General features: G+C 46.6%; 7 protein-coding genes across 7 annotated transcripts; 3 read left to right on the top strand and 4 right to left on the bottom strand.

The window, feature by feature from the left end:
• Window positions 1-2,079: 2,079 nt before the first annotated feature.
• N7479_004117 (SDR family oxidoreductase) lies at window positions 2,080-3,132 on the top strand (the record flags this gene model as incomplete). The annotated part of the gene is made up of 1 exon (XM_057251814.1): window positions 2,080-3,132. The coding sequence occupies one exon, from the start codon at window positions 2,080-2,082 to the stop codon at window positions 3,130-3,132; it is 1,053 nt and encodes a 350-aa protein (XP_057111139.1).
• Window positions 3,133-3,705: 573 nt separating this feature from the next.
• N7479_004118 (amidohydrolase family protein) lies at window positions 3,706-4,766 on the bottom strand (the record flags this gene model as incomplete). Its single annotated transcript, XM_057251815.1, has 2 exons — window positions 3,706-4,596; window positions 4,656-4,766. 2 exons carry the CDS (start codon window positions 4,764-4,766, stop codon window positions 3,706-3,708), a joined length of 1,002 nt encoding a protein of 333 aa, XP_057111140.1.
• Window positions 4,767-5,057: 291 nt separating this feature from the next.
• On the bottom strand, window positions 5,058-6,165 carry N7479_004119 (ketopantoate reductase family protein; the record flags this gene model as incomplete). Its single annotated transcript, XM_057251816.1, has 2 exons — window positions 5,058-5,884; window positions 5,952-6,165. 2 exons carry the CDS (start codon window positions 6,163-6,165, stop codon window positions 5,058-5,060), a joined length of 1,041 nt encoding a protein of 346 aa, XP_057111141.1.
• Window positions 6,166-6,567: 402 nt separating this feature from the next.
• On the top strand, window positions 6,568-9,798 carry N7479_004120 (uncharacterized protein; the record flags this gene model as incomplete). The annotated part of the gene is made up of 5 exons (XM_057251817.1): window positions 6,568-7,000; window positions 8,036-8,077; window positions 8,131-9,332; window positions 9,387-9,491; window positions 9,550-9,798. 5 exons carry the CDS (start codon window positions 6,568-6,570, stop codon window positions 9,796-9,798), a joined length of 2,031 nt encoding a protein of 676 aa, XP_057111142.1.
• A 297-nt stretch (window positions 9,799-10,095) lies between these two features.
• N7479_004121 (putative integral membrane protein Pth11-like) lies at window positions 10,096-11,385 on the bottom strand (the record flags this gene model as incomplete). The annotated part of the gene is made up of 5 exons (XM_057251818.1): window positions 10,096-10,400; window positions 10,466-10,536; window positions 10,595-10,968; window positions 11,019-11,086; window positions 11,145-11,385. The coding sequence occupies 5 exons, from the start codon at window positions 11,383-11,385 to the stop codon at window positions 10,096-10,098; spliced, it is 1,059 nt and encodes a 352-aa protein (XP_057111143.1).
• Window positions 11,386-13,549: 2,164 nt separating this feature from the next.
• N7479_004122 (uncharacterized protein) lies at window positions 13,550-14,513 on the top strand (the record flags this gene model as incomplete). The annotated part of the gene is made up of 3 exons (XM_057251819.1): window positions 13,550-13,580; window positions 13,647-14,102; window positions 14,164-14,513. The coding sequence occupies 3 exons, from the start codon at window positions 13,550-13,552 to the stop codon at window positions 14,511-14,513; spliced, it is 837 nt and encodes a 278-aa protein (XP_057111144.1).
• An 88-nt stretch (window positions 14,514-14,601) lies between these two features.
• Window positions 14,602-16,056, bottom strand: N7479_004123 (Zn(II)2Cys6 transcription factor; the record flags this gene model as incomplete). Its single annotated transcript, XM_057251820.1, has 1 exon — window positions 14,602-16,056. One exon carries the CDS (start codon window positions 16,054-16,056, stop codon window positions 14,602-14,604), a length of 1,455 nt encoding a protein of 484 aa, XP_057111145.1.
• Window positions 16,057-16,662: the final 606 nt, after the last annotated feature.

Genomic DNA, 16,662 nt, shown 5'->3' on the forward strand with positions numbered 1-16,662 from the left:
TTGGTATAGTGATTCGTCTTGAGCCAGGAGGTTGGTATTGGTTGTCCAGAAGTCATGGCATAGTAGATAATCTGGCAGTGGCTTGATGAATATGCGGTCTTCGTGAGAGATAAGATGTTCGTTTGGGTTTTCGGTAATGATAATGGTGCGGCCTAGGAGAACTTGGCGGTGGAGTGGACGAGCACCTTTGGGAAGACCCGCCAGCCATAGATGAGTGTAGATCCTGTCGATAGATGATGTACGCAGATCCAAGTCTAAAATTTCCGAGACCGGGCGTTGTGGGTTGAAACCAGTACTTGCGTGGTGGGGTGGGGATATTGGTATGGTGTGTTGGAGTTCATGTTCTTTTCTGAAGGGCGGCGCAACGGGCCTCTAGACTTTATTTAGAACAGCTATTCCTTCGTTCAGGTAGGAAGATGAATATTACCATCTTCTTTTTGGTTGTATTCTCGTTGTTTCGAGAGAACTCCATTCTTTAGAGAATATCACCCCCAAATGGTTTGAAACTTATTGAGTCAGGGCTTTTCAGCGTGTTATGCGAAAGATCATTAGGTTCAAATGCTGAAGACCGCCGGTATATCCTCTTTATAAATGGACTGTTTATCAGTACTCTGTACGAAAAAGCCTAGGTAGGTTGTTTAGCTTCGAGGGCCGAAACGTGTTTAAATAGGTCTAAAGGTTGAAGCGGTCTAATTTTATCTCGGGCCGTTTCATTTTCTGGGCGTGGAAATAAACCAGGCAGAACTACAGCACCCAACAGGCACATGATGCAAATGCTTTATCGTTGACGTAGGGGATGTGGCTTATGTGCAGCTAAGTACAGAGTAGTCGGGCACGTGCTGCCCTAAGGTGGTGTGGTGAGAAGGGTCTCAGCGTAATTGCTGGGGAACAGACTGGGTGAAAGCCTTATTAGAGCAATTCAGTGTTGAGCCTCATTATTGATCTATGAGAGAACAGCAAGAAACCATCCATCATCACCTAACCATCAAAGTATAGAGCGCCGGTCGGGCCATCTCTCTCCATGGGGCGTCTACTGTGCCTCCCGAGGGCTGTGAGAAAGATGATTAATCTCATATTTACGCCCGCGCAGGTGTCGCCATGCGTAGGTACGAGGTCGCGTTATCTACTTGCGTTTCGGCCTACTAACAAAATGGCTGGCCCGCTGCTAATTTTGCTCAAACGTCCAGCGTTTCCCACACCCCGAATCTAATACCAGAAGATACCACAGACGGGGAACAGATATACTTCAAATCGGAATCAGATGCGCCGTTTAGGCATCACCAGAATACTATCCCCGTGTAATTGTTGAGACATGCTGACAAGCTAGCGTCTTGGCGGTGGGGCTTAGAGATAGTATGACAGAAATAGGTGGTTTCAATGGTGTATGTTATATGGCAATTCGGTGATATGCAACTTGAAATATGAAGTAATTGTATGTAACTACATGTCTAACTGACATAAAGAGAAGATTTTAACGAACAATTTGACTAATCAACATATGCACTCTAGGGCTTTTATGCAGCTTTTCCTATCCTAGTATAGCTCATTGACATTCTGATATGATGCCCTAGCTATAACTCCATAACGGTATATCCACCTCGGATTTCAACAAAAGAGTGACAGGAACCAATGTTTTTGTTATGGTCTAGTGGTAAAATGGCTGTATTTTTTCCTGTATAAGATCTAACCACTTTCAGTGGGACGGCCGAGCTGATCCTGATTTACATGATGTCGCTGTGCTGTAGTTGAATCTGTTCTTTCAAGTTGGCTAGCCTTAAGGCCAATCTACTCACCAAAGTGCATGGGGATAAGTCCGGGGATAAAAGAGTATCTCCACATGATGACTATCGCCCAAAGTTAGCCGATCCCGGGACCCACCTGGACCGACAAGGATTGATTCATAGAAAAGTTGGAGCAATTGACAATCTTGGAGAGACAAGAACTAATCTCCGAATAGCAAAATGTGACTTGCTTGTATATTTAAGGAGGATTCCACCTTCTCCAACAATCTGAATTCTGCTCATATCTCCATTACCGTCACATAACTTCCGTTCATTGTACACAAGTCTTTCTCTCAAAATGTCGCAAAAGCAAAACCAAGTGATCCTGATCACTGGAGCCTCTGGCTTCATTGCCACTCACATCGTGAGGGACTTCCTTCATGCCGGCTATCACGTTCGCGGAACCGTCCGTTCATCCGCCACGGCCGAGCTAGTTCGCCAAAGTTTCTCCCAATTTGCACCTCAATTGAGTCTCGTGATTGTGAATGACATGAGCAAGCCTGGGGCATTTGATGAGGCAGTCCAAGGTGTCCAAGGCGTGATTCATACCGCGAGTCCATTCCAAGTCTTCAATGTCGAGGACAATGAGCGCGATCTGCTCCGTCCAGCCATTGACGGAACAATCAACATCCTCACATCCGTGTTCACCCACGCCCCTGAAGTCAAACGCGTTGTCATCACATCTTCCTTTGCTGCCATGCTCGACATCAGCAAGGGCTCATGGCCGGGTCACGTTTACTCCGAGGCCGATTGGAACATGACACCGTACGAAGTCGCAGCTGCCAAGGGCGCTCCGGCTGGTCTGGCATACTCTACTGCAAAGGCCTTGGCTGAACATGCTGCCTGGGATTTTGTTAAAACCAACAAACCCAATTTTGATATTGCAACAATCATGCCCCCCATGGTGTACGGCCCTAATATCAATGCCACTGCCAACTTGGCCAAGCTGAATACCTCCTCTGCTGATATTTACCGCCTGGTTTCATATCAAACCAAATCTTCGGATGACGTACCGCAAAATATGTTCTGGTCATTTGTGGATGTTCGCGATGTCTCAACGGCCCATCTCCGTGCCTATGAGGTCCTCGAGGCTGGCGGCGAACGCTTTTTCCTTTGCGCTGGTAACTTTACCTATCAACGGTTTGTTGACGCTTTGCGTGAGAGGATTCCTGAAATCCAAGATCGCGTGCCTATTGGAAACCCGGGCACTGGAACTGTGCCGTCGAGTGTTTACACCATTAATAATACGAAATCACAGAAGATCCTGGGTATTCAGTACCATAAGCTTGAGGACACTGTTGTTGATGCTGCACGTTCTCTTTTAAAGCTAGAGGGGAGTCTGCCTAAGTAATCCATATATATACCACGTTAAATCAATTGATTTGGATTGACCTATCTGACCTCATCCTGTGTGTGTATATATAGCAGAGGATGCTTTTATCAGATCTTTCCTGTATTACCCGCCTTATGACTATCTCAATAAATCTTCTACACGAACGAACTCACCTGCAAACTCAGGTATGTCAAATTTCTCACCAGGATCACAAATAAATACTCCACTTCCTATGTAGTGATGCTATAGATATCTGCTACTAGTTATCTGCCATTAGTGAACCAAAAGCGGTTCGCAGCCCATCTGTATCGACTACGCAACTATGTTTGCACAGCGGTTTTACAATACTTTTTGACTTTGTCCGAGATAAGGTTTAATTTAATTCAAAAACAGTTATTCTCGTGCTTGTGGATGACTGGATTGGCCAAAAAGAATCCATTCTGGTTCGAGGCGCCTGGAATTGCAAAACGCTTGTCGCATAGGACGAGCATGAATTTCGAGCAGTTCAATATCAATCTCGCCTTGGATTATTGAAAAGAATGTCTAGCTTCTGTTTTCTCTCGTTGACCAAGAGTTTCTTGCATTCCCTGACTATTTACGACTCGCCCCAAGAAGATCCTGCGCATTATCAACCAAAATCCTCGTGGCTGTTTCAGATCCAAATAGACTCTGTAGTCCATCATCCACTCTCTTGGCCAGAGACTCAGCCAGCGCTGCAGGTGTATAGGGATAATCACTCCCATACACCAATCTGGACGAATCAATCAGCCGTAGAAGGCCATGGATCTGATCCGGGAACGGCAAACCCGCAAGATCAAAATAGAACCGCGTCTGCAACAGCTGCCTAATCTTCTCCGCGCTGATCCCATCCCCTACACCGGGAATCATAAACGAGAACTCCGCGATCCTCTCCATGATCGGCGGGAACGTAGCACCACAATGACCAGCCACGAATGTAATTCCCGGACAGCGCTCTACAGTCCCAGAAGTAAGCAGACTCATAAGCGCCCGAGTCGAATCGAACATAAACTCCATAATCGGCGCAGCGACACCTGGGATCGGTATGACCTTTTCCAGGGAGTTGTCACCATGCCGGAGGAGACAGGTAGTCGGGTGAAAGAAGGCAATGGTTTTCCGCTCGCTCAATTTGTCAAAAACACGACTCAGTCGCTGATCGCCTGGGTAGATTCCATGCGAATTGGTCAGGATCTGAAACCCCACTGCGCCAAGATGGTCCAGTGCGTAGTCTATTTCTGCAAGGGAGCCTTCCACGTCTGGGAGGGGGAGGGATGCGAAGAAGAGGAAGTGGGCTGGGTGATCGGCGCAGATTTTCGACATGTCGATATTGGCGCGTCGGGTTACGGATCGGCCTTCTTCGTCGTTGCCCGGCGTTAGATGTGTGGCTGGGGAGGACATGCTCAGAACTGATTTCTTGATTTTTAGCTTGTTCATTAGTTCGATGTGTGAGTCGGCGCTCCATTCCTGTATTCTTGTATTTAGTAGGATAATTTGATAGACTGTCCAGGTTTAGAGGGACTCACTGGGATTGCGGGCATTCCATCTGGGTGGCCTCTGCCTGCGAAGTCGCTCTGTAGACAATACTCGCGATACGAGGGTGGCACACAGTGGGTGTGCACATCGATTCTCTCCATTTGGTATCTTGCAAGTGTGTACGGAGTAGGGAATACTTTCTGGTGAGAGTGTGATATTGACAGGTTCATGTATCTCCGCAACTGAGACCGACATGCATAGTTCCTACATGTATTCTTCACCGGTTTTCTCGTACAAGGTTACTTTTGCATACCGACTCGAGGTCAAAAAAAAGGATACATGTCATCTTACCACTCCTCATTGTTCCTAATGCTGTGTGAAACCAACAGGCTGATTTGACAGACTACTATGTATGTACCTAGCTTTGAACCGAATGTGGTCTAGACAAATGACTATATCAGATCTACTTTTGGGATTTCCTTCGGCTCAACAATTAATCCCCTCGCAGCCAACAGCCGTGCCTGAGTGAGCTTCAAAAACCGGTACGTATTATCCAAGATCGGTGTGTTCACACCCTTCTCCCTCGCAACACGCAAAGCATTCCCCAGAATAACCTCCACCTCCATCGGATTTCCCTTATCCACGTCGACCAACATACTCGGCCGGAAACACAACTCGATCGGCGTGATATCCATCATCTCATCTACAATCCCGGGCCCGAGATCATACCCATCCGCCTTCGCAATGGCCGCCATCTCCGCCATACCCGGTCTAATCAAACTATGCTCGCCGCCGAATCGTCGAACCGCAGCACAGTCAAGCTGAGTGATAGCGCACATAGGATTAAAAATGCCATTCCAGATCACCTTCCGCCAGCGATAAAATATGATATCATCGACAACCTCCGCATCGACGACTTTGCTTGCGTTATAGATTTTCGCGAACTCTTCGAGCTTGGCACGCTCGAATGCTGCGTCCGCGGATGGGTTGTGGAATGCGCCGATGTGGAAGTTGTCGTGGTCGTCGTGGACCACATGGCCATTGTGCTCATGTGCACCGATGAAGCTCGGCGCTGATAATACCACGTTCGAAGGGAATGCTGCGATGATGGGTGGTTCGATATACAGTCCATTTTGGAATAGGACGATTGTTGTATAATCTGGGGTTATGGCTGGAGCTATAATCTTCGGGATGTTGTTCACTTCGCGGATGTTCTTCATTGTGACAATCACATAGTCAAATGGGGTGTTGGGGTCAGCTAGGGGGACAGCATTGACAACTATCTATATGTTAGCTTCAAGCCTGACTAGCTTTTTTCTGCTTGTCACTTTTCAACGATTACATACGTGCGGTTGGTCTCCATGATGATAGTTTCCCATGGTCGATAGACTCGATTTCGAATCCGTGCTTCACAACCTGCTCATAATTGGATCGGAGAACAGAAGTGACAGATGCCCGTCCAGATCTTTCGAGGGCGACGCTGACCATCGTCCCGACACCACCTGATCCAATTACCAATACTCGACGTTTTGGCATGCTTGTAGTAGTATCGTGGGACATGTTGGGCTTGTGATGACTCTTGGGAAGACAGTGTCAAGAAACTCCAATAATCTACTCTACAATTCCAACTACAATACCCCACCAAAACCAGTTTATGCAAATGCGGGAGCAACTCCGACCTCGGAATGTCATTAACTCGGGATCTACTTCTGCCCCTCTTATCTATATTTGGCCCCTCACTCGATGGCCAAGATATTTGGGACCCCGATTTGGTTGTTTATGGAGTTTGTAATACTGTTGCGTCGCTTGGAAATGGTCGGCAATAAACTATACCAACGTTCCACCATGGAAGCGTAAACCATATTCACAATATCAAATCGGATGATAAAAAGTGATGTAAGTAACCTACCTTTTCAAATAATCTCAAGTCGTCTTCCATAGGAATTTTCAAAATAGCGCAAAATGAAGAGCCTAGTCAAGCAAATACGATTCCCAGAGCTCGAGGGTATCCTTGAATTCGTGCAAGATGCCGCAGAGCGCTCTGGCAGATGGGTCAACTGGCAAATTATCCGAGGCAAGCGACATATATTCTGGGAGACGGACCGCGACCTGATATCGCGATGGGCGCAATCAATCATCGAAACAGAAGAGCGTCTACGCGAAACTACCCAGCACGAGAAGTTCCTCAAGGATTGTATTCAAAAGTTCCAAGCCTCCTCCGACGAAGCAACCAAAACAATCCTAATACCGGACATGATCGAGGATATAATATCTCTAGACCATGAGTACACCCGTCTTGAGCGGACATACGACACGATCTTAGCGGGGTGTCCTGTCGGACCTATCAAGAGCGGATATATGTGGATTCGAAGGGAGCCGCAGTGGTATCTGAGGAGTGGGTGGTTGCGGGATGATTGTGCGAGAAGGGGTGGATGCTGTGGGCGTGAGTGCAAATGCTGTGAGAAACCCCCTGATCCGACCAGGAAGAAGGGCTGGGGTCATTGCACGGCTCAGTGTGCTTGTTGTAATACTGAACGTGGATTTCGACTGAGTGAGAGGGATCGGAGATTGTTGCAGCCAGACTTTGATCTTACTATTTACCCGTGGAGCGATTATAGTCGGGAGATGTTTCGTGCTTATATTTGGTCACTTGAGTAAGTTTTAATAGTTTGCTTTCAAATTCGGATGTTGTTTGAATGTCTTAATCCTTGGTATCTCTATAGATAGATGGTAATGGATAAGAGGCAAAAAGGGTAGTGCAAGATCTCTGATACTGGAATTATGAAATTAAAAGGAATAACACCTTGCAAGTTGGATATGAGGCGTAAACCAGGGGATGCTGGATCATGGCGGTCAACGGAGATACAATTAGCATTCCATAGTGGCCTGCATATCCAAGCCAATCCAGGGTAACTATGCAGCCCTAATCAATTGTGGGGTGTTTGCACTCGATCCGACATCATATTGCATAGTTTAGAACCCAGTTCTCTGTTTCTCCACACGAGGTCAGTTGTTTTCGCCTTATCGGTACTCCAGGGTTAGTTTAAGCGTGTTGCAGGAGCTAGAAGCTTAGCTTGACAGGGAAATTCGAAGAGACAAGTACAATCGCTAGGCCTATAGAAATCAAAGATAACGAAGGAATTGGCGGGGGAAGCTTCCTGTCAAACCCGAAGTCCGCCAAGCCGGCATGTTTAACGTCTCCTGATTCGACCAAATGCGATATTATCAGGATCACCAGGATCTGGGCAGTATACTCGGGATTTCCCCGCAGTATATTTACATTTGATAAGACTATGGTTCGTATCTCCACAAGTTCAAGGCAATAGATGGCTTAAATAGATAGGGAGAAGACCATGTCCATCATGCTCGCTCAAGTTCAACTTTCCCTCCAGTATCCAACTATCAACTATGGAGAACGACATTGATCGAGATGAGACCGTCTGGGCTCCAGGAACAGTCAAACTAGAGGATAGTAAGTGACTGCGATCCACAAACACTACAATACAGATACACTTTGACTTACAGAATCAGTTCACCGATCCGGGGACCAACTGGTGTTATTCCCCACCCCATCAGCCGACCCCAATGATCCCCTCAATTGGTCAACATCTCGCAAAATGCTCAATTTCACCCTAGTCAGCTTCTTCGTGCTATGGACCTTCGTACAACTCGACATCGGCTTCACGGCATGGGGCCCAATTCAAGAAGAACTCAACTTCTCAGTCGATATACTCAACGCCCAAGCAGCCGTCAACTACGGCGGTCTTGCGATAGGCTGTATTTTCTTCATGCCTCTAGTCCACAAGTACGGTCGACGCCCAATTTACATATTCAGCGTCGCCCTGCAGTTTGCATCATGCATCTGGCAGGCACAGACTTACACTGTCGGCGATCTAATGGGCAGCGGCCTCATATCCGGCATCGGCGGCGCAATCAGCGAGATCATCGTGCAGATTACTATCGCAGACATGTTCTTCGTGCACCAGCACGCCACGATGAATGGATGGTACGTCATCGGCCAGTCGACAGGAGCATTCCTTGGCCCCGTAGCATCGGGATACATTGTGGTCGCACAAGGGTGGAGATGGATGTGGTGGTGGTGTGTGATTTTCTTCGGCGTCACACTAATCTGTGTGATATTCCTTTTCGAGGAATCGAAATATATCCCCGTTCTGAATGGTCGGGAGGTTACTGCCACGGAACAAGTGATTGGAGAACCGTCAAACCCATATAAGGATACGGAGGTAACAGACTCAAAGGGCGCCAATGAGATCGCCACCCGTGTGCCGTCCAATATCAACCCGGACATTAAGATGAAGACTTATTTCCAGCGCATGGCTTTAGTGACCACCACTGACGAAGCGCTGTGGCCACATTTTTACCAACCGATCGTGGCACTCTTTACCTTCCCGGCTGTTGGGTATGTGGCTATCACATACGGGTCTATGCTGAGTTTATTCGCGATCATGACTTCGCTACAGGCTTCCTACCTGATTGTACCGCCCTATAATTTTGATGCAGTTGGCGTTGGCCTCATGAATGTGGCTCCATTTGTTGGCGGTGTTCTCGGTTTTCCCTTTGGTGGGCATTTGAGCGATAAATCTATTCTGTGGTTATCCAAGCGCAATGGAGGTATTTATGAACCGGAGATGCGTCTTTGGCTTGCTCTTCCTATTGCCGTTCTTACCCCTGCGGGAATACTCATGTTCGGTTTGGGAATTGCCAGTGTGAGTAACGTAGCGCATTCAAAGCACATTTTGAACTTCTCTAACACTATCCAGGGTGTGCATTGGGCTCTTCTTGCTGTTGGGTTTGGCTTCTATGGGTTCTCGCTTGCTGCCGTTAGCGGTATCGCGCTTTCCTATCTCATGGATTGCTATCAAGATGTGAGTGATTATTTCATTCCGGGTCATTCTGCTCTCATTCTAACATGATGACTTTTAGATCATTGGTGACGCATTGGTTGGGGTGATCTTTATGCGAAACATCTTCTCGGTGATTGTGCTTTTTGTCCTGACACCCTGGGTCAATGGGATGGGCATGCGAGACTTGCACATTCTGGTTGCAGTTGTTGCATTTGTGATTCTGTTAATCCCTATCCCGCTTCTCATCTGGGGTAAGAAGGCTAGGGTTGCTACTGCAGCGAGTTACAGGAAAATGGCGGCAAATCAGCTTAGCCATCGGACTATTTAGATGTTAATCTCTTCCAATCACAATAATCAGCAAATCGGAAATTCCCTTTGTTTCTATTGAAACTCCATCAACCGAAGGACGTGATCTTAACAGTGACATTAAGAAATGGTATAATATTTTAAGACAAGCTCATGAAAGTATCTATATAAAAAAGAATGAAGACGTTAAGTCTTAAGGTATCACAAAGAAGAATATAAATGAATGTGCCAATGTTTTCCTGTTTCGCCCGACTCCCCCAAACCCCCCGCCCAGTGCAATCCGCATGTTCCCTTTCCATTCCCTGAATATTCCGCAAAACTAAACTCTCTCCATCGCCCTCTCGTCCTTGTAGTCTTCATACTGAGGCTCCGCAAGACCTTGATGTATCACATAGGAGTCACTCTTTTTATGACTGGTAGCGATGCTGGTGACAGTACCTCCAGGGTTGCCCAAGCTCACAAGAGTCCTACTGGACATCTCCGATACGTTGTTGGAGGAACGAAGGTTAGACCAGAAGTTTCGTTTACCCAACTTGAACAGAGGGCGGAGATTAGGGAGACAAGCAGCCATGATTCCAACTGCTGCTTCAATGCAAGTCCACACAATAACGGGAACTTGGTTATCTAGATAAATAGTTAGTGATATAGATCGGGAGATTGAAATAAATATTAGCATGGTCAATACTCACAAGTAATATCAGGGCCCATCTCGACTAGTTTAATCATGGCAATGAGGCGGAAGATATCGAAGATCAATGTTCTAGACACGAAGGGTTAGTATGTTTCCGCTGCAACACGAATAGGATTATCAAACATACAAGCCACCGACGAGGAAGACTCCAGAAAGAAGCATTTTCTGGGACTTTGGGATCGGTAATGTCCACACGACGTTCATAGGCATGATCAAGAGAATGATGTCGGAAATGATGTTTGGGATCTGCATGCCATAGTAGAATTTGGCTGGGTCGAGGCAGGCTCCTTCAATTGACGGGTTCCAGAACTTGCTGACGGGAATGCACAGAAGAGCACCGGCAACGTATACACCCACAACCCAGAGAGCGATGAATCCAAACATGAAATTCACTGCAATTGTCATGTGTCGGACTGCAAAGAGTCGCTTGTACAGCGCCAAAATGGAGAATTTGATGAAGGCAATGCAGCCAGTGTAGATGAAGGCGTTGGCAAATCCGAGCTATCTCAAGTCAATGCATGTACTTCATATGCAGCCAGGGTGGTACGTACTTGGAAGTAAACCAGCAGGTTCTTGGCTGGGATCATTGTGATGTGTGACCCCATTCCATTGAACAGGACTAATAACGGTATTAGTATAAAGCTTGTTTGACAGTGCAGCATTGAGATTTCACTCACGAACAACGACTCCACTGGAGCATGCATACTTGAAGAACAGAGCCATCATGATCAAGTAGTCATCCATGAAAAGCTTGCTACCTGTCATCTTCCTCGCCAGGATCCTCAGAGCAACGGAAAGAGTCGACAAAGTGTAAGCAAACACCAATGCAATAACCATTGACCGGCGTAGCTTCTGGTTCGGGTGTTCGAAGTCTCCTTCTGTCCATGTGGGGGCAGAGGATTCGTCTGGGGAAGACATGACAGATAGATCCGGTGTATCAACTCCAACAGGGCAAAATTAAACGAGTGTAAGCTGTTGGTTTGAACGATTTGGAATGATTTAAGGACTCGCCGTGTCTCTAATATACTTCATACATCAAGGAGATGAGAAAGGGGAGGGAAGGGACCCCATCTATGTACCTGGATCTGTCATAACTTTCGATATCCAGGAAAATCACGCAAAGATGATATCAAAGGATTATTGATCACATTATTGACAGGGCACGGCCTGCAACATACGTGCAGATGGCACTTGCGCCACGACACGGTCCAGTGCGAATTTGAATATTAACATATTGACTTGGAAAAAGAAAGACCACACTAGCCAACGGGTGGCCAGATCATAAGGCAACAAGGTATTGTGTGCATTAGTCGTAGATATTTCGCCAATCATATGGAGGCAAAGGAACCATTTCCCGACGTATCAATTTGGAATAGCAGATAGATCAGATTTACATCTGAACGAGGTCCACTTTGTTCCAAGGCATTTTTCGCGAAAACCAAGTAAACAGCAAGGGTTAGACAGATTGTCAGCGTGTGATAGCATATTGCTTTTTGATCGAAAAGATCACTGGAAAAATGCATCGAAGAATGATGTTGTTCATTGCGTTGAAGTCAAGTTCTTTTACACCGGAAGATTAATCAACGAAATTTGGAACTGGCCCCTGTAATGCAAGCAAGGGACTTACAATAAACAGGCCTCGTTTTTTTTTAAAATGCAGATAAGCCGGGGTAGACTTACCCATGCGTTAGGAGGATTAGAAATAGATAAGTATATCGCAACAATGCGTAGATCCACTGACAGCTGCCTCCATGTGTTGTGTGGCCAATGCACAGAGCTATAAGTTAGCCGACAACAACGCCATGATCATCCAATAATTGAAACCAATGCGCATCATCAAATCCTATATCAACGAAACCGTTTTGGCTTTGGGCAGATCCTCTCGTATACTGAAACAGTTCTTCCTTGATATGATATATCCATTAGGCAACACACTGGATTGTAAAACCGTTAGCTACGGAGTATTTGATCCACATGGCAGCATTTTTGTCATAATTACGAACGTATATATAGGTCTCATGCACTTAAGTACACTCGATTGCACTCGCATCCAGTCGCATTTCTCTTGCCCCTCGTTTAATGCTCTCCTGCTGCTTTTCTTGCATTGGCACACATAAATACAATGCCGAATGCAATATTGCATGCATTCTTAATTGGAATTGTTCGTGCACAATTTTGTGCAATACATTTTAGAGCTTAATTGTGTAGAAAATATCATAAGACTACCTCGTACGGAGCACCAAAGATCCCTGATCCTCGCAAGGGGGCTATCGGATATTGCAATGTCTCCCCCTGACTCTCTATAGACTGTCTCATTGGAAGGTGCACCTGGGCATCTTCCCGCTTCGAAGTTTACGTTCGCTCTCGTCATTCTGTATCTCAATACTCTCGACAGAGTCCGACAATGTTTAGCGCCAGTCCCTTACAGCAATGAGATAACAAGCTATCGACTATGTACCTTGATCGACTTAACGTGCCACATCATCCCCAGTTGCTCAAGAGACAACGAAAATCCAAAAGAAAAAAGAGGTAGCTTCTTCCAAGCTAGTATCCTCACTGCGAACAAGGTTTGGATACAGACCATTCCATTTGTGCAGGCGATTTCCGAATATAACCTTGATCCTCTCTGAGCAATCTTCACCTGACCCGCACACGGCCCAGAAAGATTGTACATGTATACTGCAGCTTTACGATCTGAAGTAAGAACATTGTGAATGTTTGCAAAGCCGCATGTCATTTTTAAGATCGCACTTTTCATTCTATGACTTGGCAGGATCCATATCCTTGTCCACTAACACTTTCCAGGCGCTAAACATGTGGCATCATTGGATGTCGAGGCAATGCTTTGTTGCGCCTGACCCCGCTTTGGGCCTACAATGGATTGATCAGCATCCTCTCTGCCCAATTGTTGAATCCGATGATAAGCGAACTAGATATGGTGTCTTTCAACCTCCAAGAAATGACTCGTTAGATGCATACCATCAACGATTAGCGTAGGCCACACGATCAAACAAATCCTCCTCCACAACATTTCGTCGTTCCACCAAAATACCTATCACAATTTGATTAAAATTCCCACAAAATGACCAAGATCGCTATTATTACCGGCGGCAGTATGTGCATATCTTCACAACCTTAAAAATTGCACGATTCATTGGTTGACCAAGGTTGAAATACAGCTAGTGGAATCGGCCTTGCAGTTGCGAAGCACCTGAGCCAGACCGACATCTGGCATGTCAGCATCATCGGCAGAGACCGAGAGCGAGGCGAGGAAGCAGCAGCTTCCCTGTCCAATGTCACATTCTACCCAGCCGACGTGCGTGACTATCAGCAGCTAGCCGCTGTGTTTGACAAGGTGTTCAACGCTACTGGTCAGATAGACTTTGTCTTCGCGAACGCCGGAATAGCAGATTTCGTCGATTTCTTTGCCCAGTCTGAGACCGGAATTCCTCCCGAACCGAGTTCCGAAGTTATCGATGTTAATCTGAATGGCTCACTGCATACAAGTTACCTGGCGATGCACTATTTCCGTCGCTCTCCGGAGTCAACGAAAGGGCAGAGGAACTTGATACTCATGTCAAGTATCGGGGGACTATACCCGTGCGTGATCACTCCGATGTACTCTAGTAGTAAACGTGGGTTGGGAATCAAAATTTTGAATGAATGTGCCGCAAGGCCTGGCTAACAGATTTCTAGATGCGCTCATTGGATTTACTCGCTCTATTGGTGAGAGACTTTGGGGAGAGGGAGTTCGAGTCAATGCTCTGTGCCCTGGGGTGGTGGAAACGCCTCTTTTCGCTGCTGGGGAACTTGAAAAGATCTTCCCACGGGAAATATTTATTCCTATGGATGTTGTCACGGGTGTAGTATCACAGTTACTGTCTGGGGTGGATATGGTAGATGCCAAAGGAATGCGTGTCGCTGGTGATGAGATGCATTCCCGGGCTGTTTGCGTTTCAGGAGACACCTTCTTTTTCGTTGAACAGCCCGAGATCCATGACGAGAAGACTCGGATAGCCTGGGCTGCTATGATGGGACATAAATAGCTGTTTGGAGTGTTTCGTCACGGTTGCCCTACAGCCAAATGTTGATATAATTACATATGTTATTTCTGGAGTAGAATATTATGTTTACTCATGCGAAAGGCGTCTTGCGTATATAATCGCCTATATTGAACCAGTAGATCCGGTCCCCGCTGTCCCTCGCATCCCATATTGATGACAGGGAGCGCCTAGCTTGAAGCTGCGATTGCCTGGAGAAAGTCGCGACTTTATGAATTTTGCCGAGAACCGCTGCTCGCGCTTCGGTCCCAGTGATCTCAAAGCATGCAACCACATATGGAAGTGATGTGCATGGTATTGAACGCCCTGTCGATTGTAAGACCATATCGATCTCCGCAGTAAGAGCGCTGGAAAATTGCAATGCCTCGTCGTCGCATTGCCCAAAGGCATAACGTAGCCGATGTACAATAAGCATAGCTGCAAGACGAAGAACATTGGCCTGAGCAAGCATCCCAGTGATCTCGAAAGGTGTAAATCTTTCAGACAAATCTGGTGGTGGCGAGGGTTGCCATTTCTCCAAGGTATCTTGTATCGTGCCCAACCGTTCAACCATTTCAATATCCATTCTCCCACCAGCAGCTTTCAATGAATTACAAACCTCGCAGAGATCATATAGATGAGCAAAAAGTGACGAGCTAATCCCAAGATACCGATCAACAACATTGCAGCGATCAAGTTCACCAATGCGGATAGTCGGCATCTCGGACCTCAGTAGACATTCAAAAGTCTCCAAAGTAACCAAACACATCAAGAAATCCATAATACCAGGATCATCCATAGCCAAAAGAGTGTGATACACCGGCTTGACCAGCGTCAACGTATAACGCGATATAAGAAACGGCTGACCATCGGCAACATGCATAGCGAACGTGACCATAGCCACGCCTAAAACGAGTGCAGTAATCATATCCTGCTCCTTGGCTATTTGTAACGACCTCAACCCCGAAACAGCCAATGCAGCTCGTCGGTGTCCGATTTCGACACCTGTCTTGGTGTATTGCGCATATTGGTCCCCGAGAAGCACGGCCGCACAGGCGACTGCAGCGTCTCTTAATATAGGCGTAGGGGCGGGCCGGAGCAGATTCTGCACAAATAAACGGTGGTGTGACTCGACGAAGCTCGGTCCGATTAGAAATTTATCTAGTGGGGATGGTGCGACAATGTCTTTCATAAGATTCAGGAAGTGTCGTTCCCACAGGTCTAGTTCGGGGAATAGTGCCGGGTTACTGGATAATCCCTCGTCGAAGGGGAGGTAGAAATGTGGATATGGGGTGTTGCTTTTCGATGAAGATAGGTCGAGAGTCTTCGCATTGTGGGTGGCCGAGCTGAGGATAGAGGCTGGAAGATTATAGGATAGTTTTCTTGCACCACGTGGTTTTCGTCCGGGTGTCGCGAGATTTCGCGTTGTTTTGCAGGTTTGACTTAATCGGTCACATCGCTCGCACGAGGTTGTCGCACTCGATCGTCGGCATTTTTCTTTCAATGTGTGACATTGATCGCAGGCTCGTTTTGGGGTGTGCGGGGGCATCTTTGGTTTCAGGCTGTTCAGCTTAGCGAATTCGGTAAAAGATATACCAGTTGCAAAAAGACTGATTCAGACATCAGCGTGGCTTTCTCAGAGAGATATCTGGCTCCTCAACTTTCCCCATAAAGGGAAAGAAGAGAGTAGCCGAGCAACATGATGAGGTCGGATGGACTTGACTATTTCATGCAAGCGCCATATCGTGCGGGGGATAACCCCACACCGTATATGTATGGATTATTGCCTATCAATGTTAGTATTTGCACAGTTGTCTCTTCCATAGTCACTCATAGTCACTCATGGGTGACCTTTTATCCCATGAGTTTCAATGTCACAAAGCAACCTAGGTAGAGGGGTAAAATTAATTCCAATGATATATACCGATTTCCGAGGTAGAATGGGATGAGACTTACTTCCTGCTATTATACATGGCCTCGAATGTCACTCGGGAGCGTCTGGCCATGGAGTGAAGAGCGAAGCGAATATACTCGTTCCCGTTCCTCTTGCATCTAGAATTGAGGCTCCTAGGCATTCTATATATAGCACGTGTGGAAGTCAGCTCGATGGTCGTAGATTGCTTCTTAAGGGCCGCAGAATGTATCGAACATCTCC

The sequence above is a fragment of the Penicillium vulpinum genome, assembly GCF_028829585.1.
Source record: "Penicillium vulpinum strain IBT 29486 chromosome Unknown utg000002l_segment0_segment0, whole genome shotgun sequence".
Taxonomy (NCBI): Eukaryota; Fungi; Ascomycota; class Eurotiomycetes; order Eurotiales; family Aspergillaceae; genus Penicillium; species Penicillium vulpinum.